At 42.7% G+C, this 26,535-nt stretch overlaps 1 protein-coding gene across 2 annotated transcripts in view; it reads right to left on the bottom strand.

Annotated features, from left to right (window-relative positions):
• Positions 1-11,732: 11,732 nt before the first annotated feature.
• Positions 11,733-26,535, bottom strand: part of TBKBP1 (TBK1 binding protein 1) — a 115,095-nt gene continuing 100,292 nt past the window's right edge. Inside the window, exons 7-10 of one of the 2 annotated variants that reach the window (XR_011318383.1) lie at positions 24,404-24,513; positions 21,775-22,400; positions 20,877-21,121; positions 11,733-12,911 (exon numbers count right to left, since the gene is read on the bottom strand). Coding sequence is in view for 1 of the 2 variants with exons in the window: in XM_069751712.1 (XP_069607813.1) it covers positions 20,993-21,121; positions 21,775-22,400; positions 24,404-24,513 (865 nt within the window). In the remaining variant the exon portion in view is untranslated. Of the gene's footprint in view, positions 12,912-20,426; positions 21,122-21,774; positions 22,401-24,403; positions 24,514-26,535 lie in introns of those variants that run through there. The other variant, XM_069751712.1, reaches the window with a different exon arrangement.

Below are 26,535 nucleotides of genomic sequence, written 5' to 3'. Positions count from 1 at the left end.
TTTAGCGCATAAAAATGGCCAATTTTATGTGTACCTGGTAGCCACTTTACGGCATCTCTCTTATACCAGGTCCTACGCTTGCCTTACCTCGCTGAGAATAAACGTCTCCATCTGAATGGGTACATGTGAAACCTCTTCCTAGACTAAATTCTCTCTCTCTATGGAGGGGTATTGGACCTGCTGTAATTAAAACACCTGTGGCTAGAAGGCGGAGTGCACGATCAGAAGGCTAGAGAATACATTTCAAAAACCTGACCTGCACATCCAAACATAGACTAAGTGTGAACAGGTGCTGAACCTAGAGTCGCCAACTCGTATATAGTTAAATAAATAAGGCAGCACACTGCAGCGCTAGAACATACAAACTTGAAATACGAAATTTGAACTGCATTACTGCACTAGAAATATGAAAAATGAGAGCGTTTAGCGCATAAAAATGGCCAATTTTATGTGTACCTGGTAGCCACTTTACGGCATCTCTCTTATACCAGGTTCTACGCTTGCCTTACCTCGCTGAGAATAAACGTCTCCATCTGAATGGGTACAGGTGAAACCTCTTCCTAGACTAAATTCTCTCTCTCTATGGAGGGGTATTGGACCTGCTGTAATTAAAACACCTGTGGCTAGAAGGCGGAGTGCACGATCAGAAGGCTAGAGAATACATTTCAAAAGCCTGACCTGAACATCCAAACATAGACTAAGTGTGAACAGGTGCTGAACCTAGAGTCGCCAACTCGTATATAGTTAAATAAATAAGGCAGCACACTGCAGCGCTAGAACATACAAACTTGAAATTCGAAATTTGAACTGCATTACTGCACTAGAAATATGAAAAATGAGAGCGTTTAGCGCATAAAAATGGCCAATTTTATGTGTACCTGGTAGCCACTTTACGGCATCTCTCTTATACCAGGTCCTACGCTTGCCTTACCTCGCTGAGAATAAACGTCTCCATCTGAATGGGTACATGTGAAACCTCTTCCTAGACTAAATTCTCTCTCTCTATGGAGGGGTATTGGACCTGCTGTAATTAAAACACCTGTGGCTAGAAGGCGGAGTGCACGATCAGAAGGCTAGAGAATACATTTCAAAAACCTGACCTGCACATCCAAACATAGACTAAGTGTGAACAGGTGCTGAACCTAGAGTCGCCAACTCGTATATAGTTAAATAAATAAGGCAGCACACTGCAGCGCTAGAACATACAAACTTGAAATACGAAATTTGAGCTGCATTACTGCACTAGAAATATGAAAAATGAGAGCGTTTAGCGCATAAAAATGGCCAATTTTATGTGTACCTGGTAGCCACTTTACGGCATCTCTCTTATACCAGGTTCTACGCTTGCCTTACCTCGCTGAGAATAAACGTCTCCATCTGAATGGGTACATGTGAAACCTCTTCCTAGACTAAATTCTCTCTCTCTATGGAGGGGTATTGGACCTGCTGTAATTAAAACACCTGTGGCTAGAAGGCGGAGTGCACGATCAGAAGGCTAGAGAATACATTTCAAAAACCTGACCTGCACATCCAAACATAGACTAAGTGTGAACAGGTGCTGAACCTAGAGTCGCCAACTCGTATATAGTTAAATAAATAAGGCAGCACACTGCAGCGCTAGAACATACAAACTTGAAATACAAAATTTGAACTGCATTACTGCACTAGAAATATGAAAAATGAGAGCGTTTAGCACATAAAAATGGCCAATTTTATGTGTACCTGGTAGCCACTTTACGGCATCTCTCTTATGCCAGGTCCTACGCTTGCCTTACCTCGCTGAGAATAAACGTCTCCATCTGAATGGGTACATGTGAAACCTCTTCCTAGACTAAATTCTCTCTCTCTATGGAGGGGTATTGGACCTGCTGTAATTAAAACACCTGTGGCTAGAAGGCGGAGTGCACGATCAGAAGGCTAGAGAATACATTTCAAAAACCTGAACTGCACATCCAAACATAGACTAAGTGTGAACAGGTGCTGAACCTAGAGTCGCCAACTCGTATATAGTTAAATAAATAAGGCAGCACACTGCAGCGCTAGAACATACAAGCTTGAAATACGAAATTTGAACTGCATTACTGCACTAGAAATATGAAAAATGAGAGCATTTAGCGCATAAAAATGGCCAATTTTATGTGTACCTGGTAGCCACTTTACGGCATCTCTCTTATACCAGGTCCTACGCTTGCCTTACCTCGCTGAGAATAAATGTCTCCATCTGAATGGGTATATGTATTTAAGCCATGCCTGCCAGCATTAGCTTATCTGTATACCAGCTGTACCAGCCTGCACCTGCCTGTGCCTATCTGTATACCAGCCGTACCAGCCTGCACCTGCCTATCTGTATACCAACCTGAATCTGCCTGAGCCTATCTCTATACCAGCCTGCACCTATCTCTATATCAGCCTGCACCTGCCTGAGCCTCTCTCTACACCAGACGTACCAGCCTACACCTGCCTTAGCCTATCTCTATACCAGCCTGCACCTGCCTAGGTCTATCTGTATACCAGCCTGCACTTGCATGTGCCTTTCTGTATAGGAGCCGTAGCAGCCTGCACCTGCGTGTGCCTATCTGCATACCAGTCATACCTGCCGATATCAGCTGTATGCTCCTTCCAGGCTATTCCAGCCACCTTTCCCTTTAGGGTCAGCTGCCATGCGCCCGACGTCTGCCCTGGTGTAGCACCTAGTGTTCATCGGGAGCCAAGTCTAACCCCACCAACAGAGGCTCTTGTGAAGAGTCAGGTGTTCACCTAGTTACGCCCCTCTAGACTCTCCTTGGGCCACGGCACAGTGGTTCCACCATTCCTGTTACAGAGACACTGTGGACTCTGTTTGGCCTATGATGCAGCGGTGTCCGTCTTTTTAAGCGTGCATAAAAGTGTGGTCGGACACAATTTTGTGCACTTCTGAAAAGGACACCGCTGAACAGAGGCCAGACGGAATACAGAGTAACTCTGCTGCCTCATTATAGTGAATGGATCCCTCGGGAGTTTCATCTGAATCACGTCATTCAGAGATTTAGATGGAAACCCTAATGTAAGTGCTTAGCGGAGAGCGCAGGATCATTGTTATCCAAAATGTTATGTAAAATGATCCCAACAAAAACTTCAACTCACTCCACAAAAAAAGCCTCCATTCAGGTCTGTCATCTGTCAATTAAAATATAGGGGCTTCCACGTTACTGGTAGTTGAAAGGCTTTGGAAAAGCCCTATGGCTCTTCACATCCCAAAAGAAATCCAGCAACTTCTGCTATCCTAAATTCATATGCCCCTCTCCCGAGCCCCATAGTGTGCCTAAACCACATTTAGTGTCCACATGTTTGGCATTTCTATAACAATGAGAGAACACATAATTTACAGGTGCATGTTTCCAGAAGCATGAGTTGGCATAATGTATGAGCACTTGTTTGCTAAATGTCTCATTTTGAAATAGTTAGAAATATGTGTATGTGCACTTTTATGTATTGCATTCTGACCATAAGCAGCGCTGGCTTCTCCTCTTTTTTGTTTTGATATTGGTTTGTGGCTGACCACCACTGTTGCCGTGCCCGTTGGTTATGTACGCCATTCTTTCTGTGTTCATTGTGATTGATCTAGGCTGCTGTACACACATACAGCAGCCCTGCCCTTGGCTGTTTGATTGTGCACCTGTGTCCGGGCCTGTTTCACCCTTTATCTGTGATGCTGGTTAGGCAGTGTGGAGGTTGGACCTGAAATGTCTATGTCCAGACCTGGCCAACCTTTATCTGTGCTTGCTCTTTCTGGCACCATGGGAGTGATTCAGAAACGCTTCAGGTACAATTTACATTTAATGTGGTCTTGCTTTTAATACATTTAGGAGGCCGTAATGGCACAGCGAATATAAAAAACGTAGAGTAGGACTGCTCCATTATGAGAATGCCTTGGCGTGGCTCAAAGAATTGATCAATTGTTTGCTAAATGTCTCATTTTGAAGTACAGTTAAAAATCAATATGTGCGTGTGCACTTTATGTATTGCGTTCTGACCATAAGCAGTGCTGGCTTCTCCCCTTTTTTGTTATAATGTGTGGGCACTACAATGTGCTAGGTACTACACTGGCAGATTTGCAATTTTCAACAGGCTACATCCACTGCTGCTTGTATACGGAAAACACCCATGGAGTCAAAATCATCGCTATAACTGTAGATAAATTCTTACAGGGGTGTAATCTCCTAATTGGGGTCAATATTGAGAGGATTCTGCTCTTCTGGCACTTAAGAGCTCTGTATATGGAGTTCGCAAACTATTCTACAATAATTTGTTCTCCAAGAGTGAAATAGCTCTCCTTCCCTCCATCTCGCTGTGTGACTAAGCAGTAAAGTACAGCACAGAAACAGATGGGGCATTTCCACATTCAGCACAAATGGTAAGATACATTTTGGTGCCATTTTTACCCATTTCCTATTTGAAAATGTAAAATTTGGGGCTAAAACAAATTTTTTTGTGGTAAAAATTTCATTATTTTTTCTTTACCGCCCAATGGTATATCGTTCTGCGACACCCCCTGTGGTGTCAATATGATCACTGCCCCCTTAGATGATTTCATTTAGAGGTGTATTTTGTAAAATGGGATCACTTATGGGGGGTTCTTCTGTTCTGGGACCTCATGGGCTCTCCCAGTGGGTCATGGCATTTGCAAACCACAACAGTAAAATCTGCACTAAATTATAGCGCTCCTTCCTTCTCAGCCTTCCATTATGCTTGAAAACGATTTCCTGATTATATGTAGGGTATTGGCGCACTCAGGAGAAATTGCACAACAAACTGTGAGGTCTAATATTTCCTATTATCCCTTATCAAAATAAAACAATTGGGGCTAAAATGACATTTTAGTTGTAAAAAACATAACTATTGTTTCTTCAGCACCCAATAGTATAAAGTTCTGTGAGGCATATGTGGTGTCAACATGCTTCCTGCACCCCTAGATTAATTAATTGGGAGGCGTATGTTTGTAAAATGTGGTCACTTATGGAGGGGTTCACTGGGATAACTCAGGGGCTCTGCCAATGAGGCATTGCACCCTCAAACCATTCCAGCAAGATCTGAACTCTAATATGGTGCTCCATCCCGTCTGCAGTTTCCACTGTGCCTAAAAAGTAGTTTTTGAACACATATGGGGTATTGGTGTACTTGTCAGAAATTGTGTAATAAATCGTATTGCTCATTTTCTCCTATTATCCCTATGGAAAATTAAAACTTGGGGCCAAAGCATCATTTTAGTGGTAAAAAATCATAATTTTCCATTTACACAGCCTAAAATGTTTTACAGTTTTGTGAATTACCTGAAGGATAAAAATGCTCACTACACCCCTAGATGAATTCCTCGAGGGTTTTGGTTTCCAAAGTGGAGGCTCATCAAATGAGACTTGGCATCTGCAATCTATTCCAGCCAAAACTGAGCACCAGAATTCAGTTGGCACTCCTTTCTTACTGAGCCCTGCCATGTGACCAAACAGTAGGTTTTTTTTACCTCATATGGGGTATCGGTTTACTCAGAACAAATTGCACAACAAATTGGATGGTCCATTTTTTACTTTTACCTTTTTGAAAACAAAAAATTGGGGGCAAAACAAATATTTTTTGCAGGAAAAATGTACGTTTTCAATTTCACGTCTCAACGTTATAAAATTCTGTGAAGCACTTGTGGGTGCAAGGTGCTCACCACACCTCTAGATAAGTTCCCTGAGGGGTGTAGTTTCCATATAGTGGTCACTTAAGGGGGAGTCACACATAACGATATCGTTAACGATATCGTTGCAACATCACGCTTTTGGTGACGTAGCAACGATCCCGCTAACGATCTTGTTATGTGTGACAGCGACCAACGATCAGGCCCCTGCTGGGAGATCGTTGGTCGTTGGGGAATAATCAGGACCTTTTTTTGGTCGCTGATCACCCGCTGTCATCGCTGGATCGGCGTGTGTGACGCCGATCCAGCGATGTGTTCACTTGTAACCAGGGTAAATATCGGGTTACTAAGCGCAGGGCCGCGCTTAGTAACCTGATATATACCCTGGTTACCATTGTAAAAGTTAAAAAAAACACTACATACTCACATTCTGATGTCTGTCACGTCCCCCATCGTCCACAGGGTTAAAACTGCTTTCGGCAGGAGCGCTGCTAATGTGTCAGTGCAGGGAAGCTCTCGGCAGCAGCGCGTGCATTAGCAGCGCTCTTGCCGAAAGCAGTTTTAACCCTGTGGACGCCGGCGGGGGACGTGACAGACATCAGAATGTGAGTATGTAGTGTTTTTTTTTTTACTTTTACAATGGTAACCAGTGTAAATATCGGGTTACTAAGCGCGGCCCTGCACTTAGTAACCCGATGTTTACCCTGGTTACCCGGGTGCTGCAGGGGGACTTCGGCATCGTTGAAGACAGTTTCAACGATGCCGAAGTCTTTCCCCTGATCGTTGGTCGCTGGAGAGCTGTCTGTGTGACAGCTCCCCAGCGACCACACAACGACTTACCAACGATCACGGCCAGGTTGTATCGCTGGTCGTGATCGTTGGTAAGTCGTTTAGTGTTACTAAAGCTTTACTGGGGTTTCTCACTGTTTAGACACATCAGAGGCTCTGCAAACGCAACATAGCATCCGCTTTCTATTCCAGCCAATTATGCACTCCAAAAGTTAAACTTGTGCAACTTTCTATATGAACCCTGCCGTGCACTCAAACAGGAGGTTTCCACCACATATGTGGCATTGGAGTACTCAGGAGAAATTGCACAACAAATTGTATGGTTCATTTTCTACTGTTACACTTATGAAAATGATGAAAATGAAAACTTTAGGGCAAAACCAACAAATGTATTTTTTAATTTTCATAACTTAACGTTGTAAAATTCTGTGAAGCACCTGTGGGTTTTAGGTGCTCGCCACACATCTAGATAAGTTCCTTGAGGAGTGTAGTTATCAAAAAGAGGGTCAAAATGAGGTCACTTGTGGGGGGTTTCCACTATTTAGGTACATCAGTGGCATCATGACATGGCGTCCACTATAGATTACAGCGAATTTTGCATTCCAAAAGTCAAATGGTACTCCTTCCCTTCTGAGCCCTGCTGTGCACCCAAACAGTAGTTTTCTACCACATATGGGGTATCATTGTACTCAGAAGAAATTTCAAAACAATTATATTGTCCATTTTCTCCTGTTTCTTTTGTGAAAATGAAAACTTTGGGGCTAAATTAAAATTTTTGAAGGAAAAAGTTACATTTATTTTTTTTTCCTTTCACATTGCTTTAACCCCTTTCTGACCTCGGACGGGATAGTACGTCCGAGGTCAGAAGCCCCGCTGTGATGCGGGCTCCTGCGGTGAGCCCGCATCAAAGTCGGGACATGTCAGCTGTTTTGAACAGCTGACATGTGCCCGTAATAGGCGCAGGCAGAATCGCGATCTGCCCGCGCCTATTAACTAGTTAAATGCCGCTGTCAAACGCAGACAGCGGCATTTAACTACCGCATCCGGCCGGGCGGCCGGAAATGACGGCATCGCCAACCCCAGTCACATGATCGGAGGTCGGCGATGCTTGTACATTGTAACCATAGAGGTCCTTGAGACCTCTATCGTTACTGATCGCCGGTAGCTGTGAGCGCCACCCTGTGGTCGGCGCTCACAGCACACCTGAATTTCTGCTAAATAGCAGCGAACAGCAGATCACTGCTATGTAGCAGAGGTGATCGCGTTGTGCCTGCTTCTAGCCTCCCATGGAGGCTATTGAAGCATGGCAAAAGTAAAAAAAAAAAGTTAAAAAAAATGTGAAAAAAATAAAAAAAATATAAAAGTTTAAATCACCCCCCTTTCGCCCCAATCAAAATAAATCAATAAACAAAAATCAAATCTACACATATTTGGTACCGCCGCGTTCAGAATCGCCCGGTCTATCAATTAAAAAAAAGTATTAACCTGATTACTAAACGGCGTAGCGAGAAAAAAATTCAAAACGCCAGAATTACGTTTTTTGGTCGCCGCGACATTGCATTAAAATGCAATAACAGGCGATCAAAAGAACGTATCTGCACCAAAATGCTATCATAAAAAACGTAATCTCAGCACGCAAAAAATAAGTCCTCAACCGACCCCAGATCATGAAAAATGGAGACGCTACAAGTATTGGGAAATGGCGCAATTTTTTTAGCAAAGTTTGGAATTTTTTTTCACCACTTAGGTAAAAAATAACTTAGTCATGTTAGGTGTCTATGAACTCGTAATGACCTGGAGAATCATAATGTCCGGTCAGTTTTAGCATTTAGTGAACCTAGCAAAAAAGCCAAACAAAAAACTTGTGTGGGACTGCACTTTTTTTGCAATTTCACCGCACTTGGAATTTTTTTCCCGTTTTCTAGTACACGACATGCTAAAACCAATGATGTCGTTCAATAGGGGCAACTCGTCCCGCAAAAAATAAGCCCTTACATGGCCAAATTGACGGAAAAATAAAAAAGTATGGCTCTGGGAAGGAGGGGAGTGAAAAACGAACACGGAAAAACGAAAAATCCCAAGGTCATGAAGGGGTTAATTCCTGTGAAGCACCTCAATGGTTAATAAACTTAGTTAATGTAGTTTTTTTTGAGGGGTGCAGTTTTTAAAAAGGTCTCACTTGTTGGTATTTTCTGTCATATAGGCCCCTCAAAGTAACTTCAAATGTAATGTGGTCGCTACAAAAATAGATTTTGTTGGAAAATTGAGAAATTGTTGATAATAATCATCAACATTAACAGAAATAAACACTTGAAATAGATCACTCTGTTTGTAATGACTCTATATATTATATGAGTTTCACTTTTTTTTATTGAAGAACTGAAATAAATTTAGTTTTTGATGATATTCTAATTGTGAGAAACACCTATATACTGTTCATAACATTAAACAAAAAAAATATTAAATATGATTGTCATCACTTTTTTTAATTCGATATTGTTATGAACTTTTAGGCTGTTTTTTAGGTTTTTACCAATTGAACTCAATAGTTGGTGTTTGTGCAACTTTATATCAATAGAGTTACATACAACTGGGGCATATGTATGGAATAAAGTTTTAAACAGTCCTATAGAACTTAATGGACAAATCCAGTGTAACTCTAGTCTAACACATGGAACAAAGTTAAATTTCCTGTGCAGATTTAGGTTCTCGGGGCTTTAAGTTACGCCTTTTCAGCACTGTCGATTTGCAGCCCTTTGAGCCCCAAATACTTCACACATGGTCAACATAAGAAAGCATGTATTCTAAACCTTATATCTATGACACAGAATGTGAGGAAGCAGTGCAAACCACACACCACAGTTCTCCTGTTCAATCCCCCTGTATTTGTACAACACCATTGCATTTACAACTCTCCCCTCCCACCATCATTTCTACATATACAGACCACATAACACCCACTCACACCCCATTCATGATACTTAGGAAATTAACTATCAAACCCCAGCCCTACAGCTTTGTAACTATATTTCTGTTCATCTGAGTTCTTGGAAATTTTTAATTTTCTAGTAACTCATCTGTCCATCCATCCAATTCTAAAGCCAGTAGCCGGAAGTCGAAACTGGAGAACATAAGACAGATAAGTATTAAAGAAGTTGTCCAATGTTCTCTCATCAGGAGCGCACCGTTACACTCTCAGCTTTTTGCTTGCAGGGTGGTGCACGGTGTATGATTGACAATTCGGACCAGCAGCATGGTCACACAGCTTGCCTAAACTGAGCGCTCTACCAAGCTGCAAGCAGAAGCATCTTTGCCACTGCAGCATCAGAAGAGCAGAGGAGCATTGAAATTGGCCAGAAACAGCGCTCTGACCAGCATCAGAGCTGCGCCTAGGAAATCAGTGACCTCTGATAGACTGTAGCAGTGGACGGTAACCTAACTAATGAGCAGTACTCTATAGAATAAGACAACCTCTTTAATTTGTTTTAGGTGTTTTTTGACATCCCACTCTCCTTGATATGCCCCATGGGGGTTACACAGAGTGGGGATATTACCCAGGTAGGACAGGTCAAGAATTGGGCCTACTGACTAACATTGTCATGTATGCGTATCAGCATACAGAGATATGTGTGCATTGCTTTATGGAGGACAGCATCAATCTTTTATTTATTTTTTTGCTTTTTTATTGAAAGCCTGAGATTGTGACTTCACCCATATGCATAAAAAGTGAATTATGGCACACATAAAAGTGCTAAAGATGCAGTCTGTCAGTCTGTTGCAAGCCTTATCCAGAAGAATAATGGGTTCAACAAACTCTTCCCCATCCCTCTAGACCAGGGTGCCACAGCAAAGGTCAAAATAGGTGGTCTCTGTGTGCTGAAACTTAAGGCCCCTTCACATAAGCGACGCTGCAGCGATACCGACAACGATCCGGATCGCTGCGTCGCTGTTTGGTCGCTGGAGAGCTGTCACACAGACCGCTCTCCAGCGACCAACGATGCCGGTAACCAGGGTAAACATCGGGTAACTAAGCGCAGGGCCGCGCTTAGTAACCCGATGTTTACCCTGGTTACCATTCTAAAAGTAAAAAAAACAAACAGTACATACTTACCTACCGCTGTCTGTCCTCCAGCGCTGTGCTCTGCACTCCTCCTGCACTGGCTGTGAGCACAGCGGCCGGAAAGCAGAGCGGTGACGTCACCGCTCTGCTTTCCGGCTGACCGACGCTCACAGCCAGAGCAGGAGGAGTGCAGAGCACAGTGCTGGAGGACAGACAGCGGTAGGTAAGTATGTACTGTTTGTTTTTTTTACTTTTAGGATGGTAACCAGGGTAAACATCGGGTTACTAAGCGCGGCCCTGCGCTTAGTTACCCGATGTTTACCCTGGTTACCAGTGAAGACATCGCTGGATCGGTGTCACACACACCGATCCAGCGATGTCCACGGGAGATCCAGCGACGAAATAAAGTTCTGGACTTTCTTCAGCGACCAACGATCTCCCAGCAGGGGCCTGATCGTTGGTCGCTGTCACACATAACGATTTTATTAACGATATCGTTGCTACGTCTCAAAAAGCAACGATATCGTTAACAATATCGTTATGTGTGAAGGTACCTTTATGGAAAGACAGCCTTGCTGCCAAATGCTCCCTGGGATGCCACTCCAATGTTGGTCAAGACGCAAGTCTGCCCGCCTGTCAAAAAAGGTGAATAAGAAACTGCAGAAGGGTGAGGAACCCGTCAAGGACATCCCACACCCTAGACAGATATCCTATAAGGGCACTGCATCCTGCAAAGTCTTAGTAACAACCATAATGGAAAGAATTCACAGTGACAAAAAATAGACTGACGAAATAAGGATGTGAACCATGAACATGGTCTGAACTTTGAACCTGAGTTATAAAAATTCCTCATACCACTAAGCCAGAAGGCCCGAACACAAAAGTGAATATGCTCGAAATGTGAAAAAGTGTGTAAATGGGCCTTCACCACTACTCAGTGGGGTTCCCAAACTTAGGGAACGTCGTAACCTCGGGGTCACTTTGCACATTGGACTTTCAAACAATCTGTGCCATGTGGAGGATCTAGGCTACCTTCAGGGCCAACATGCGAACACCCAGATGTTTCCACTCCTTGTGTATATACAGTACATACCAATGGCCCTGACACTGTTTCTGCAGGCGGAGACCGCCAGCTTGTATATTTGGAGTCTTACAAGCCAGGCAATGCTCCCTTGGCGGCAAGGTATGCAAATTAGCACTGGAATAACAGCAGACAGACAATGTATTATATATGTATATAAAAAACACTTTTTATTCATTTACACAGGACAGGAATAGGCAAAGAACTGTGAGAGCAGCTGAGCGGTCTGCAGAGCAACAAATATCTTTCAAGGAGCAGTGCAGAGCAGTATGCTGCCCATTGAGAACTGCAGAGCTGTATTTTATGCTGTACACGTTAAAAACTGCAGAGCAACATGTCACCAAACACCACTGAGCATTATGTGACAATGAGCAATGCAGAACAGTATGCCATACTGGACAAGGCAGAACATCATACTACACTGAGGACTGCAGAGCATTAGGCCACAATATAAACTGCAGAGCAGTATGTCATACTGAAGAATGCAGAACAGCGTACCACTCTGAGGACAGCAGAGTGACATGCAATACGCCACACTGACCCATCCTGTATGGTATGCCACCCTGGCATCACAGTGCTGTATGTACTGTGCATTTACGGAACTGAAGTATTTTGTCACTATAAGGATCACAGTACACGAATGAGCAGGGCATTCCACTGCAGCACATCACAAAGAAAAGCTATCTGCAGACCACTCCAGCTCACAGTGTCACTGGACCAGACATGGAGGGAAGACATGAGACCGTCAGAGCCATAAATACAGACCTTGTTGTGCAGGCTCAGTGTATATACACACATATATATTCATATAGGCATGTATATGCATACATTACACATAAGTTAAGGGTTGAGGTATAACACTTCAGGGAGAGATAACTCCCATCAGGAAGCTTTTTTTTTTCATTTTAACTCCCTACATGCCAGGGCCTGGCCAGAGACACATTTCTGCATGCGATGGAGATATCTCTTGGCAATGCACTGCAGGCCTGTCTGGCAGTGAAAGGGTTGAGAGGTGCAGAGAGCCGTTAGTCCATTTTAGTAGTCCTTTAAAATCCATGTTTGTTATAGTTAATTACTCATTCATTTCTTCACAAAGTCTTAATAAAGAGGCCACAGCAGCAACACCTATAGGTGATGAGACTCCATTATGTATCCAGGTTCATGTTTACGTGTAAGAGATTATGCCATGCACACAAATTTAGGACGTGTTTCCATCCTGGCAGTTACGTTAGAAAAGAGATTGGGCACAAGATTCTCTCCTTTTTAAGGTGGCAGCATAAATGTTACTTGATTGGACCCAAAAAATGGCTGCCTCCACTGTTTACCTAAAAAAGTGACCAGAGACGTCAGTAGTTACTAATGAATTAATACGTATTCTCATGCATACTTATTTCACATAATAACGTTTCAAGATGATCATAGGGACAGAAACATAGAAGAGTGGTATACTAACAAAGTGCAAAGTGAAAGTGAATAATTGATTGCTTTTTTTTCCATTTATACATATCCCTGCTCAGAGATCACCAATGGAAAAATACATATTACAGTATTATATTAATCACAGAATAATGTGTAAATGTATCATCATAGAAAATAGCCCCTGTTATATCATATTTTATAATCTATTGAATTTTACTACAGGTTTTGTAGTCCCTTGGAAATCAGTTCATATCAAACATACAAATGGCACGTAGTTGCCACAAACACTCCAATATGTATCCAGTATAATGTCTGATGGATGTCACCAAACATGCAAGAATTATAAGGATATTCTACTTAATTGCTTCTTTTGCAAGTACAAAATGGAAAGGGTGTTCTGGTTTCAGCAAAGGTTATTGTTTGTACAATAAAAAGTTACACACATTTCCAAAATGCTTTCTAACTTAAGGTTATTCTCACGTTGTCTCTTGAGTAGCTCAGGGCTCTGCAGTCTCTTCACTTCTTGGTTGCATTGTATGGGTTGTATGTATTGTAATGATATTGTTCTGGGTTTACACTCTTCACTTTATTTGCATATAGAGATAAAAGAACATTTGAACAAGCACACAACTCAGGACAGTGAGAGCCATGATTAGGAGAACTGCACTGGAAACTGACTCTCCTGATTCTACAGGACTTTAAAGAGCCCTGTTAGAAGCAGAGAAAGAGGGGGGAGGGAGGCGAGCAGCTAACTGCTGTATAGAAATCGAAGGACTAGAGAGAGGTTGCTGAAATCTTGTGAGTTCACGCCTCTCCTGAATGAAATGTAACTACTGTGCACCACTCGACCAGGGTCCGGTGCCCCAAGAGCTCTGACAGCAGAAGAATGACAGCAGACAGAAAAAGCAAGTCAATTGCAAACTTGCTTATTCCCATAGTAAGCCATAGGATCCCCCCAGTTAAAGTAAAAAAACAAATGCTACATACTTACCTATCGCTGTCTGTCCTCGGCGCTCTGCTTCTCTGGTCTGGCTGTGAGCACAGCAGCCGGAAAGCAGAGCGGTGACGTCACCGCTCTGCTTTCCGGCTGCCCGGCGCTCACAGCCAGACCAGAGAAGCAGAGCGCCGAGGACAGACAGCGGTAGGTAAGTATGTAGTGTTTGTTTTTTTACTTTAACGATGGTAACCAGGGTAAACATCGGGTTACTAAGCGCGGCCCTGCGCTTAGTTACCCGATGTTTACCCTGGTTACCAGCGAAGACATCGCTGAATCGGTGTCACACACGCCGATTCAGCGATGTCTGCGGGGAGTCCAGCGACGAAACAAAGTTCTGGACTTTCTTCCCCGACCAGCGACAGCACAGCAGGGGCCTGATCGCTGCTGCCTGTCACACTGGACGATATCGCTAGCCAGGACGCTGCAACGTCACGGATCGCTAGCGATATTGTCTAGTGTGACGGTACCTTAACTGCAGGAGTGTGACCAGAAGCTGTGTTAGTGAAGAAGGGGCACTATACAATCATCAGAGATGTACATATATACAGTACTAGATTGTGGCCCGATTCTAACGCATCGGGTATTCTAGAATATGCATGCCCCGTAGTATATGGACAATGATGATTCCAGAATTTGCGGCAGACTGTGCCCGTCGCTGATTGGTCGAGGCAACCTTTATGACATCATCGTCGCCATGGCAACTATTATGACATCTACGTCGATACGGTGCCCGTCGCTGATTGGTCGAGGCGAATTCGCGGCAGACTGTGCCCGTCGCTGATTGGCCGAAGCAACCTTTATGACATCATCGTCGCCATGGCAACCATTATGACATCATCGTCGCTGTGCCCATCGCTGATTGGTCGAGGCGAATTCGCGGCAGACTGTGCCCGTCGCTGATTGGCCGAAGCAACCTTTATGACATCATCGTCGCCATGGCAACCATTATGACATCATCGTCGCTGTGCCCGTTGCTGATTGGTCGAGGCAACCTTTATGACATCATCGTCGCCATGGCAACCATTATGACATCATCGTCGCTGTTCCCGTCGCTGATTGGTCGAGGCAACCTTTATGACATCATCGTCGCCATGGCAACCATTATGACATCATCGTCGCTGTGCCTGTTGCAATCAGAGACGTGGGATGTCTACGTCCTTTATGACATCATCGTCGCTGTGCCCGTCGCTGATTGGTCGAGGCCTGGCGGCCTCGACCAATCAGAGACGCGGGATTTCCAGGACAGACAGACAGAAAGACAGACAGACGGAAAAACCCTTAGACAATTATATATATAGATGTCCTTAAAGTCATGGTGCACTTTTGACCAGTCACAGGATCTATTTATAGTTTACATTTTGGCGCCCTTTCTCTGGCCCAATCATATCAGACCTGTTCATGAGGAGAGATAACAAGAACCAATCAAACAACACAAACTAATTTAAGCTGTTGCTGAGCCCCCAGTCAGATTAACCCCTGATAAACTGAGCTCTGATTAATACACTGCCAGGTATGTGACATCATGCAACCACAAGCTTATACCAGCTGTGTGTTTTTCCATGCCAGTCGAGATGTGGATGGTACAGAGGAAAGTTCAGTGTGTTCTCTGGCTCGCTAAATTCGAATCCGTGACAAAAATGCTAAGTGAATATTGGCGCGTTTATAACGAAGTGCCACCACATACGAATAGGGATAAGCAGTGGAAGGAAACTGGCAGTTTGGTGGAGAAACCCTGTGATAGGCCCATTTTTTTTCGCGGAGCGGTCTGTGACGGCAAACACGTATCTTGACATGTTGGAATTGTATGCAGTGCCACAATTTCCAGAAGATGTCATCTTTCAACAGGACGGCGCTCCTCCACACTACACCACCATTGTTCGTGAGTTTCTGGATAGAACATTCCCCCCGGCGGTGGATAGGCAGGGGTTCTGTCAAGCCATGCCCACCACGATCCCCAGATCTAATGCCCTTAGACTTTTACTTTTGGGGTCATGTGAAGCAACATGTGTACATTGTACGTATTAACGACATTAATCACTTAAAACAGAGAATCACAAACGTTATTCACTCTGTTACACCAGACGTCCTTACCCGTGTGTGGCAAGAACTTTTTTTTCTACTATATCGTTTGGATGTGTGTAGGGCAACAAATGGAGCCCACATCGAACTGAGAGTTTTTCTTTTATTTGGAGCAGATTTCACATTTCTATCGTTTTTTTGTTGCTATCCAGTGGCTGGTCTAAAGTGCACCATGACTTTACGGACAGGACAAACTGTATTTTTATATTACATTATGCAGATACTTTAGATTTATTTTATATGGCACATCAAAATTGATATTATACATTACACAGAACCTTTAATCCCATATGTTTCCTTTGCTTTGTTTAACAATACTGATGCATTGAACCATATAAAAAAAATAGTGCATCAACCATGGCAATTAGTGGAATCACAGCTTTAATTTTGTATATGGAGAAATCCGTTCACTTTACCCCCATAGAAAGTGCATTACGTGAAACAATAAGAAACTACTTACAGAATAATCTTAATCATGACATCAATGCGGCATCGTCTAAAAGGGAATCTGTCAGCAGGTTTTGCTACGCAATCTGACAGCAGTATGAGTTAGGGACAGTCTCCCCAATTCCAGCAATGTGTCACTTAGTATACTGGGAGCAGCAGTTATGATAGTCACAATTTTCTCAGCCTCAGACTGAGCAGAGCAGTTGTTGAGCTGTGTATAATTCCGTCCACACCACAGCTTTCTGTGTACATTGTATAGTGACAGAATGCTACTAATCAGTGCTGGGGTGGGGTTGGACTACAAGGTACAAGGCCAGTTGTCCAGTAATGATAATCTATTGCTGATAAAAGATTGGTTGTATGTGACACTAGTCACTATTCATGGACTTGCCCTGTGGCAGGATAACCAAGAGGTCCAGGATCAATACCAAGAGGGCTCATAGTAGACAAAGGGAAAAGACAAAAGCGTAGTTAGGTAACAGTCTGAGGGCAGCCTATCATGAAGATAGTGGATGAAGACAAAAGGGTAAGTAAAACGAATTGTTAAAGGTAAATCTAAGGTCAGCAACAGAGATCAGAATACAACTCAGAACTCAGAGACAGATCAAGCACACACACCACTTGAACAAAGCTACAAATGGCAATGGTCTGATCATTCTCATAGCGTCCATAGGACACAGTGTGTGGTGGAATCATGACATTGTGTTGAAACAGTAAAACACAGCCCAGTAAGTGACACATATCTGTAATCAGGGTCTCTATTTCTACATTATGTTACTTTCAGATTATATAGCAAAAACCTGCTGACAGATTCTTTTTACGAATGCTGGATTTCCCAGACTGTCCGCCCACCAAGATCACCAAGCTAATAGTTAAATTCAACTCATCACATAGTGTAAGTGAATGGGATCGCATTTCGACCCACTAGGTAGAGCAAAAAGCAAGCCACAAAAAATCCATCTGCCTTTGATTTTTTGTGTCTTGCTTGTCGTAATCATGGTACTAATGGGTTGCAATGTGTCCCCAATTCACTTGCACTATGCTGCAATGAGGCAGACAGTGGTTTATGGCCATGCAACTTGTGTTGCAGCCAAAGTCACCGTGCAGCACAGCTTTGTGTCGATGAAGAAGTTTTGCTATAAAGTCTCTGTGAATCAGCATTATCAACTGGAAAAGGAAGTATTGCTGATGTGCAGAGGCATTACACAACACCACCCCTCTTTCTACAAGTCAGGTCAGGAAGTGTTGGTATAGGTGAAGAGGGGTTGTGTTCTAACATCCAGCAGGGACCCTTCTTCAGTATGACACTATACTGCATTTTATATACAAAAAGTCACCTACTACAATAACTGTGACCTTAAAGGGAACCTGTCAGCAGGTTAGACCCTATACTAACATCATCTATGTAAAGCATCTGAAATGTTGATTATATGTCTATATCACTGTATTATAAGTTTGTTTCTTTGTTTTCTAGAAATCCATTGGTGTATGTTTATACAAATGATCTCACCACTGCAGGAGGCTTGGCTTGCACTTACAGCTCCTGGCCTCTCTCTCTCTTTCTCCTCTCGGTAATGGCCTCCTTCCTGCTAGTAGTTGACAGGTCACTATTCTCTGTGACTTGACCCCTCATCTGAGATCTAGTGCAGGCTCTGTGGGGCCCGAGGGTCCAGTCGCCACAGAGGTACAGTACCTCAGCCACAGGTGTTGTACCCACTCTCGAGTAAGGAGGGGGCACTAACCGGTACCCGCACACTAGCATCCAACGCCACATCACTCCAGGCCATGGAATCTGGGCGGACCCTATTTAGGGAGGGCCCCATCTCAGGCTGGAGAGGGAACTAGGTAGAGGGTGTGGTTGGAGTGAGGAGTTGTTATGGAAACGGAGTGGGGCAGAGTTAGTTAGTCAGTGAGTTGGTGAGAGAGAGGAGTGAGAGATGCGATGGAGTGAGAGGAGCTCAAGAGAGAAGGGGTCCTAGGGGCCAGGGAAGTGAAGAATCCACCCGTAGTGCCCGAATCCACACCAGCTGTAGTCGTGTGGAAGGACCAGGTCGCAGTAGGGGGACCAGCCCCAGACTAGTGGAGAGACTGTAGAACTCAGCTAGCAAACCGGAGGCTGTGGTGTCTGTATGTGCCACAGGCAAATCTATGCACATTTGCTAAAAAGGCAACCACATAGGGTCAAGGGGACCAGGAGGATGTTGCCTGACAGGACCTAAGGCTGCTGGCTTGGGACACTGTGTGTAAGGCGCAGGGCAGGAGAGCACGGGCCAGCACAGGGAGTGATGACCCAGAAATGTACACAAGAAGGGGTCCCCGGAAAAGTGCACGCAAATTACCTGAGAGCTGGCTGGACCACAAACCCGGAGGACACAGCACCCGGCTGGTGATTGTACCAAACAAACTGTGCATAAAGTGTGAAGAATGCACCCTTCTGTGTCCTCAGAATTATTTGCTGCGTCACCTGCCCAGTACTGCAACAGTACCCATCATCTAATCTACCCTATATCTGCCCTGGGGCCCCGCTCCACCCGTGGAGAGCTGAAACATCCTTGCTGCGTCACCATTGGTCCCAGTAGACCTGAACCGCAGCGTCGGCAATCCCTTGCAGAGTACCACGGGTGGTGTCACGAATCAAAACCATATAAACTTTTCCCCTTGCATCATCTTTATTGCACGCCCAGGGCCACAGAGTCGAGTCACGGCCCCATGACTTCCCCAAAGAACTGCCTGACCCGGTTCCTAGTACCCCGTGGCCCTGGTGTGCGTCGCAGCTCCGTCATTTAGAAGGGCGGCATATACACGGATTGATAGTTCAGCTCTCACAACGTCATCATGACAATACTATCCATGCGCCAGAATGACAACACTTCCAGCAGGTCAGAGAAGACTGACCTGTCAGTTATTAGCAGGAGGCCAGAGGCAGGAGGAGAATAAGGGAGAGAGGCTGGAGAGCTGTAAGTACAGGAACAAGCCTCCTGCACTTGTAAGCCCATTATCATAAACAACCTCCTATAGAAACAGACTTATAATACAAAGGTATAGACATAATCAACAATTAAGATGCTTTCCATAATGACGTTGGTTTAGGGTCTAAAGTGGTGAATGTGCTAAATAGAAAGTATGAGCTTGTTCATTGCTCTGTGCATGTGCTGAGCATTTCTTACTTCTTTGTAAAGCGCTTTAGAGAAGTTTTTGGCCAAGTTCACATGAGCGTATAACAAAAATCATACGAAATTCATCCAGAAAACTCAAACGATTTTTTGCTTATTTGTCATACTTATATAATCCGTATGGCATCCATTTTTATACTTCAGCAGTTATTAAAAATATGCAAGACCAAATACAGTTTCCAAATCAGCTGCTACTGTGTATGGAATCTGATTTGTAGACTTGAATGGTGGAGTCTTTAGTCTTATCAATCTCACAGAAGAAACCAGATCCGGCTGCAACTGATTTCATGAGCAGATTCAGTCCATGAAAAAAAAAAAATCGCTCAGCTGCACTGCCCCATTGAATAATATTGACCTGAATGCTGTCCGTTATCTATCCAGTTTTTCATGGACAGATGTCAGATCAAAAATACATTCATGTGAACTTGGCCTTTGAGCGATCTATTGGGGTCTCAGGATCTGGACCCTGACTGATGTGCAGAACATTTAACTAAAGTAGCAGCTATTTTAAAAAAAATGATACCTACTCCTTTGTTTAGTAAGAAGTTACAGGATCTGTTAAAATGATTCCTTTTATTTTGTTTAGTTCACTATGAATTGAGTTGTAGAAGATCAAGTCAGGTCTAGGCATTGCAGCCGGAGGCGAGGTATGCTGAGACTGTTGGTTCCACATAAACTGGCGATTCTGTGCAATGTGTTTTGTTAGAGTGCATATATAACGACTATTACTTTACAGTGTTTATTAAGGTGACGTTGGGTCACTGCGTGTAGCCAAAACCATGTCCACATAATCTGGGAAGGGATTTAAACAGTGTTAATTTGGCAACCTGATTTTGCTAGTCATATATGATTGTTAGTGTTATAAGTCTGGCAGTTTTGCATGTAGAACAGCGATAATATTGTCAAAATTATATAGCCATTCTATTTGAAAATGCATTCCATAAAACGTGAGTGTGGTTTAGGCTGCTTTCAACACCCCAACATGGGAACATACACTTTAGGTGACTCAATACTCATGATTATTATATTGTGCAAAGACTTGCATTAATTACACAACTATTTAAGTTAATCAATTACCAATGATTTTCACTGTGTAACTTGGTGCATTAAAAATCAGTCATTCTACTGGATTGTGCAATCATTCTATAGATACTCAGTATCATTACACAACATACTATGTTCTTGAAGGTGTAGAATAAGAACTGGGGTTATTATCCTGGCCATTAGTAAGTGTTTGGTTTGCTTTAGTTCCCATAACTTGTCATTTTGGGGCCCAAAACTTAGTGATTTGTTAGATCTTGCTGTTCTCAAGATGGGAGTCAATATGTTTTATTAGAACATCATCGGGGTATCCCACTGGGAAGGCTAGCTGACAGAGAGGACAGCTTCTAACTTCTGAGTCCACTGTCTCCATTAGTAACTGCAAAAAGGTAAAAGCAGACACAAAGAGAAGAAGGTAAATGTACACATTGTTCAACAGATATTCGCAATGACCAGATGTAATGTTTCAAGCATAATATACATTGCTATATTTAAAGTGGTTGTCCCATTTCTAACAGTGATAGCTTACTTCTGTTCAGAAGCCCTTGAGTGCTTTTCCCTGCACAACAGTGTCTCAAGCAACATGGGAAATGGAAACTGTAGTTGGCCCACATACCTGTGCTTTCTGATAGAGCAACAGTCCCATCATTTTCAGGATTCATGGGGGACCCAGAAGTTGGGCCCCCACTAAACATGAAGTGATGGCATATGCTGCTAATAGGTCATCATTTTACCAATGCTTCGATCATGCATAAGGATAGAAGAAAATGTAGGTTTATGCTCTTGCTCATATTACCCCCAGCCTAGAGCATTGCATGAAGGAAAGTGGTACCAGCTCTAAACGTAAACATGCCTCAGAATTGTGGCTTGTGACACTGACAAATGACATATCTTTACTACACCATGCTAGGAATAATTAACCAAATGAAAAGTATATATACAGAGACTGTTCTTATCGGACTAGAATTGCTCTTTTCTACCCAAACTGGATCTTGTCTGAAGCCCAAATATTTTCCCCACCTGCACACTCACATTGATGGAAGGCCAGGACTGTGCATGTTCCGCTCTGGAGTATGATGCCGACATTCTTCTACTTGCTGCATCAGGAATGGGAAACCCAGCACAAAAGGAAGCACAGCGTACTGCTCCGGGCTCTGGACTAGGTGGCGATGGGGGACTCCATTCATCCTCATCTGAAGACTGCTGTGGGGGTTCTTGGAAGCAAGGGATAGTAGGTGGGCTGCCAACATACCCCTCATTGTAGGACAACTGCTTGGGCAGGGTTGCAGTTCCTATTGGCATCCATAGCGAGCGGGATTTTCGTGGATACATTGTAGGCTCGCTGATTTCAGAATAGCTACGGCGGGCTTGGAATGATGCTTTTGCTTGGTGCACTGAGGACTTAGGATATGAAATATCTGTGCCCACAGGTGATGGGCATGGGGAGGGTACAGGAGATCTACGTGAGGGTGAAGAGGGAGGTATTGGGGATCGACGTTGGTGTACTGGAGATTGTGGGACTGGAGATCTTCTCTGCAAAATGGGAGATGGACACTGTGGAACTGGGGAGCGCCGTTGAGAGGAAGGAGAGTGGCGTAGAGAAGGAGAGTGGCGGAGTTGACAAGGAGAGTGCCGATGTGGAGGAGAGTGTCTTTGTCCTAAAAAATAGATACTTGGTGTAACCAATATATTTGTAAACAGTTATATAACTAGATGGTGGCCCGATTTTAACACATCGGGTATTCTAGAATATGAATGTATGTATGTATGTATATATATATAGCAGCCACATAGTATATAGCACAGGCCACGTAGTATATAGGAGCCATGTAGTATATAGCAGACAAATACTATGTGGCTGCTATATACATACATACATATTGTAGAATACCCGATGCATTAATACAGGCCACGCAGTATATAACACAGCCCAAATAGTATATAACACAGCCCACGCAGTATATAGCAGCCACGCAGTATATAACACAGGCGACGTAGTATATAACACAGGCCATGCAGTATATAACAGTGGCCACGTAATATATAGCACAGGCTACGCAGTACATAACACAGCCCACATAGTATCTAACACTGGCCACGTAGTATATAGCACAGCCACATAGTATATAGCAGCCACGCGGTATATAACGCAGCCCACGCGGTATATAACACTGCCCATGTAGTATATAACACTGGCCACGTAGTATATAGCAGCCACGCTGTATATAACTCAGCCCACGCACTATATAACACTGCCCACATAGTATATAGCAGTGTGGGCACATATCTGTGTTAAAAAAAGATATTTAAAATAAAAAATAGTTATATACTCACCCGCTGGGATCCAGCGAAGCTGTCCCTATGCGCGCGGATGCCGCCATCTTCCGTTCCCAGAGATGCTTTGCAAAATTACCCAGAAGACTTAGCGATCTCGCATCGTCGCAGTGAGCATAGCAGGTTTTTGGTTTTTTTTAATGATTTTTAACATTAGATCTTTTTACTATTGATGCTGCATAGGCAGCATCAATAGTAAAAACTTGGTCACACAGGGTTAATAGCAGCGGTTATGGAGTGTGGTACCGGCGGACCGTTACCGCTGGCATTAACCCCGTGTGAGCGGTGAGTGGAGGGGACTCGGGAGTATGCGGGCGCCGGGCAGTGACTGCAGGGGAGTAGGGAGGGACTAATCGGACTGTGCCCATCGCTGATTGGTCGCGGCAGCCATGACAGGCAGCTGGCGAGACCAATCAGCGACGCGGGATTTCCGTGATGACAGACAGAAAGACAGACAGACGGAAGTACCCCTTAGACAATTATATATATAGATATTAATAGACACTTTGGAAACTAAAGGTAGCCATACACCTCCAACATTTGTCAGTCAAATGCTAGTTCAGTCAACAATTATTCCCAGCCTCTTTATATACAGTTGAGCATGCATATATTCTCAATGATGGAACGGGATAAGCTGCTATGAGACACATCTACATCTTATAGCACACTTATCTCACTGAAGAACACAGGATCAGGCATGTCAAAATTCCTTCCCGGGTATCTTCCAAACAACTATAGACATTATTTGGCTATTTGATCCCAACTAAATCTGATTCCTGACTGGCTAAGAGCTGCCTCTTCTTTCTTTTCCGTCCCCAAACTCAATATGGACATCATCTCTCAGTCAACTTAGTTTATTTGCACCTGAACTGACAATTATAATAGGTGTTTTTACACCAATTCCAGATCCATATTATAGTATTTGGTGGCTGTGTTTCCCGTTGATCTATCAACCAAAGAAAGCCCAAAAGGTTTGTCTGAAAAATTCTCATTTTAGTCTAATGTTCAATACCTTGATCTGTTTGTCAGAGTGGTGCTCTCTGCACTCTTCTAACTTCCTCCCAGGAAAACCCCCTGTGTTGGTGCATTACACAGATAGCTCATTGATTTAAGGAAGACCTTTCAACAATTTTTGTCTTATAAACTGTACATTCCTGCTAATCGAAGCAGGAATATACATAAAACATTTTTTCCTCCACTTCAATGTAGATATACAGGGCACTGAAATCACTGGTGAATTGGCTCCTTAAATCTTGACAAAATTTAAAATCTATAGTCACCTAGGTGAGGTTATATGAGCCTTTATAAAACATTGGTCGCCTTTTACCTGTTTGTTCCTCTAGCAATGACCGGAGAATGCGGCTTTGCAGGGCAGTAAGGTCACGTAGACGGTAAAGCTCTTCTGTCAGTTCAGTATATGCCAAAGCCAAATTCACCCTGCAATTATAGATAACATTTACACTGTAGCAACTCAGACTCAGCAAAACACCTTGTAAAGACAAACTGACTCTTCCATGTAGCATATGATACAATACTGGACACATATTTTTAAATACTCTAAGCTAAGCTAAGATTAATAGCCAAAACTGGAAAATTAGACCTATTTTCAAAATTTAATTATTAATTATATTAATATACGGTAATTAAATTTTGGGGGTACCAGAAATGCAATGCATAGTCCTATAACTACCACCAAATTACTTGAAATACAATTCAAAGATTTTTTATCAAAATAGATATAAACTTTATTGAATGACAATAAATTAACACAACTACAAAAAAAAAAAAACATAAAAAACCCATAGAAAACAGATAAAAGGAAATTGGGCAGTGCGGTCAGAATAGTAAACAGCATGAAAATACACTGGAAGTCAGGCAGTATAACAAAGTAATAACAGCATAGGATTACAGAATCATAGCGTTTATATAACAGCGTAATAAATAATAATATAACCAGTCTCTTAATAGATAAAGCACTGATGCTACAAATAACCAATCATGTCACTGGATATCAATCAAAGAGCACTCTTGCATCAGTGCTCATGTAAAATGAAATACCAACTGGATTCAATACACATGTGCCATCATGAATCAAGATCACACTGCCCAGTACCGGCAGACTATGGTGGTACTAAGCTAATTGTCTTGAAGTTCATAAAGCTAAGTACCTTTTTTTATTCAGGGGCCATAGTAACTCCATTTGAGACTATCTATATTGTCTATTGTGTTCTAAATCTGTGTTGTTCACCACCTAGGTCTACACACGCTATTTTTTGTGGGATGAAAATGTATTGTCATTTGGGTAATTACCACATATAATGTTATCTAATAGGGTCAAAGAGGGATAGTATTCCTTGAGTGGGGGTGCCATATCATACTTATAGGGTGGCAACCTCTGCGGGCAGTATTGGAATGAGCTAGGGCGAATTAGTTCCCAATTCCCTATTCCTTTGTATGACCCATTTTATACATATAAGGATGTTAATACCTGTTTTTTAGCTATATCATTAATAAAGATACGTTATTAGGAGTTTTTGTTTTTGCCAGTTGTCCGTTTTAGGACACAAATCACATTTTTGTTGGTTGTTCTACTTTATTATACTGCCTGACTTTCACTGTATTTTCATGCTATTTATTATTCTGACCACACTGCCCATTTTCCTTTTATCTGGGTTAGAGGTTTTTTTTCCAATGGTCTTTTCTTTTGTAGCTGTGTTAATTGTCTATCAATAAAGGTTAGATATAATTTCATAAAAATCTTTGAACCTTATATCATGCAATTTGGTGTTAGTTATAGAATGATATAAAGCCAAGATCTATGTTTGAAGCCATATTAACCCATTTGCTTTGTAATATCTATATTAAAAGAGTTAAGGCTACACCTGTTAGAAAACATATTCCATATTGTCTCTGTACACATTTTGTCTCATAACTCTTGTTGCATGGTGATCAATCGCTAACTCTACAGGGAGGAGAAGTTTCACATTTCTGTTCACATAAATTGCTATTGGTCACATCTTTTGTTGGAAAGTTTTTTTTGTTTGTGACACTATTTAAACTTGAACTGTACAATAATAAACCAGAAATCCTGCTTAATGTAATGTGCTAAGGTTGTGCGGTATTGATTTCCCCGAGATCTTGCAACATACTTAAATATTTGGAGTTCAAAATGCATAGAAGAAAAAAAAAAAGTTAGACAATACATTATGGGCAACTGAAAAACAGTGCCATTGAAAACTGTAAAACTCACTCTGCAAGAAATCAAGCCCTCATATGACGTTATACTCAGAAAATAAAAGAACAAAATAATTGCTTTTGAAATGCAGAGATAAAAATTAATTGGTCATTAGGTACCAAACTAGGCAACATCCCTAAGGGCTTAAAATACAGAAATCCATCAAACCTACCCCTTTGCTAGTCCAGTTTTTGAGCAATTTAATAGCATGTATAAGTTTATAC

The sequence above is a fragment of the Ranitomeya imitator genome, chromosome 2 (genome assembly GCF_032444005.1).
Source record: "Ranitomeya imitator isolate aRanImi1 chromosome 2, aRanImi1.pri, whole genome shotgun sequence".
NCBI lineage: Eukaryota > Metazoa > Chordata > Amphibia > Anura > Dendrobatidae > Ranitomeya > Ranitomeya imitator.
The sequence above is the reverse complement of the archived record's forward strand: the minus strand, read 5'-3'. Positions and strand labels throughout refer to the sequence as shown.